The 1,765-nt window shown below is 38.4% G+C and overlaps 1 protein-coding gene across 2 annotated transcripts in view; it reads right to left on the bottom strand.

Moving 5' to 3' along the window:
- The window catches only part of agr2 (anterior gradient 2), a gene marked incomplete at its 3' end in the record, with an annotated part of 7,165 nt that overhangs the window by 4,650 nt on the left and 750 nt on the right, over positions 1–1,765 (bottom strand). For both annotated transcript variants that reach the window (XM_014027833.1, XM_014027834.1), the window contains 3 exon segments: positions 544–596; positions 672–735; positions 805–926. In XM_014027833.1, coding sequence (XP_013883287.1) covers positions 544–596; positions 672–735; positions 805–907 — 220 coding nt within the window.

Genomic DNA, 1,765 nt, shown 5'->3' with positions numbered 1-1,765 from the left:
AGTCAAAGCAAGGCTTTGGACATGTTTTTTATGAGAGTATAACATTATAACATGATGTAAAACTAAAAAAAGTTGATTTTACATGATATTGCCCTTTTTATATAAAAATAACATGATGAATTATTTTTATTTAAAGCTTTAAGTAGGTTTTACAGATCAAGATAAGTTTTAATCCTGCTGCCGTTGGATTAGTTTGACCTACGGGCAGCAGGAGGGTAATTAGAGCAGAAATGGCTCCATTGGTTGTAAAAGTTGCAGACCCCTGAGCTAGCTACCTGCATTAGCCTAGCCTGGATGAAGCCTTTTACCCTTTTCTTCATTGTCCGTGCTCGATTTAACGATGATGAATTAACTGAACAGTATTTGACAGATCAACACGTCAGAGATAATTAGACCATCAGGAGCTGAACAGGATGTATAACGGGACATCACACATGTGCAAACAAGCTGTTCACTCCTCAAACAGCACGCTGTTTGCTCACTAAATCAAACAGTACTTCTCTGTGTGTGTGGAGGAATTAAAACAATAAGAGCTCCGCCCACCTTGGCTGTGTGGACAGTCCTCCAGGTGGAACAGGACCATCAGGGGCTTGTTCCTGAAGCACAAACCATCTCACTCACTGTCCATTCCAAAGACTCCGTCTTAAAATAACAACTTGACTGGTTCTTACCTTGACCTGGACCAGTACAGAGCCTCTTCATAAGTCTGAGCCCAGATCAACTGGTCACCCCAACCTGGACAGGTGTGGACAACAGTCAGTGAGTCTGTCAATCATCAGTCAGTGTTGTTAGATCAGGACAAACCTCTGGACAGGGTCTGTGGGATTCTCTTGCCAGACTTTGGGATGTATTTGGCGAAGGACGTGGCCAACAGGACCAGAAGAACTGAAAACACGGGCCTGAGCATTCTGTGGGCTGACTGGAACCTGAGACGAACAGCAAAACACAGCTTGGATCATTTAGGGCTTGTGCTGTGGAAATAACATTATTTAAAATAAATTCTTAACATTGCATCTACGTTCTCTACTTCAAAGCCATTTTTGTTTGTCAAAAAGTCTAAAGTAACTGATGAAGGAGTGATATGATATGAATACAGCCGGCCTTTATTTAGATTTATATTACAGTCTGTTTGAACGTATTATTTCTGTACTGGGGTCACAGTTTTGTCCAGACAACCACAGAAAATAACATCTCTTCAGGTGTTTTATCATGAGGACCACTTTGATTTAAAGGAATAAAGGATTATTACTGTCAATAGTTACTTTATCATTTTTAAAATCAATTTTCTGGCTTATAAAACCACTCTTTCACACAACATACATATTAAAGAGTGTTATATTAGCTGATATTAACTGACCTCAACCCCCCCAACCACTAAGGCCCATTCAAACATGGCCGCATCGATGTTTGATTTAAAAAGTAAAAAGAAATCCAAACATAAAGCAGTTTTTTATGACATCCACAACAGAATAATCAGGCTTGATGTATCAAACTGACAGTTGTGTCAAAAAAATGTTCCTTCTGAATAAAAACAAACAATGCAAACATTAAGGAAAATAACGTCTTCTATTTAAAGTCTTCGCTTTTCATCGTTGACTTACTGCAAAGATAAAAAAATGAAAAGATGGTAGAAATTTTAGTTTTTCATGCCTGAAGACTTATTTCAAAAAGATACATTTTCATTTATTTGTAGTTATTTTGTTAGGTGGAGATAAAAGAAGAGCCACATCTGGTCCCGGGGGCTCATTTTGGCAATGTCTGTATA

This window comes from Austrofundulus limnaeus, unplaced genomic scaffold (assembly GCF_001266775.1).
Source record: "Austrofundulus limnaeus strain Quisiro unplaced genomic scaffold, Austrofundulus_limnaeus-1.0 Scaffold689, whole genome shotgun sequence".
In the NCBI taxonomy this organism is placed as follows: Eukaryota; Metazoa; Chordata; class Actinopteri; order Cyprinodontiformes; family Rivulidae; genus Austrofundulus; species Austrofundulus limnaeus.
This window is presented reverse-complemented; position numbering and strand designations above follow the sequence as displayed.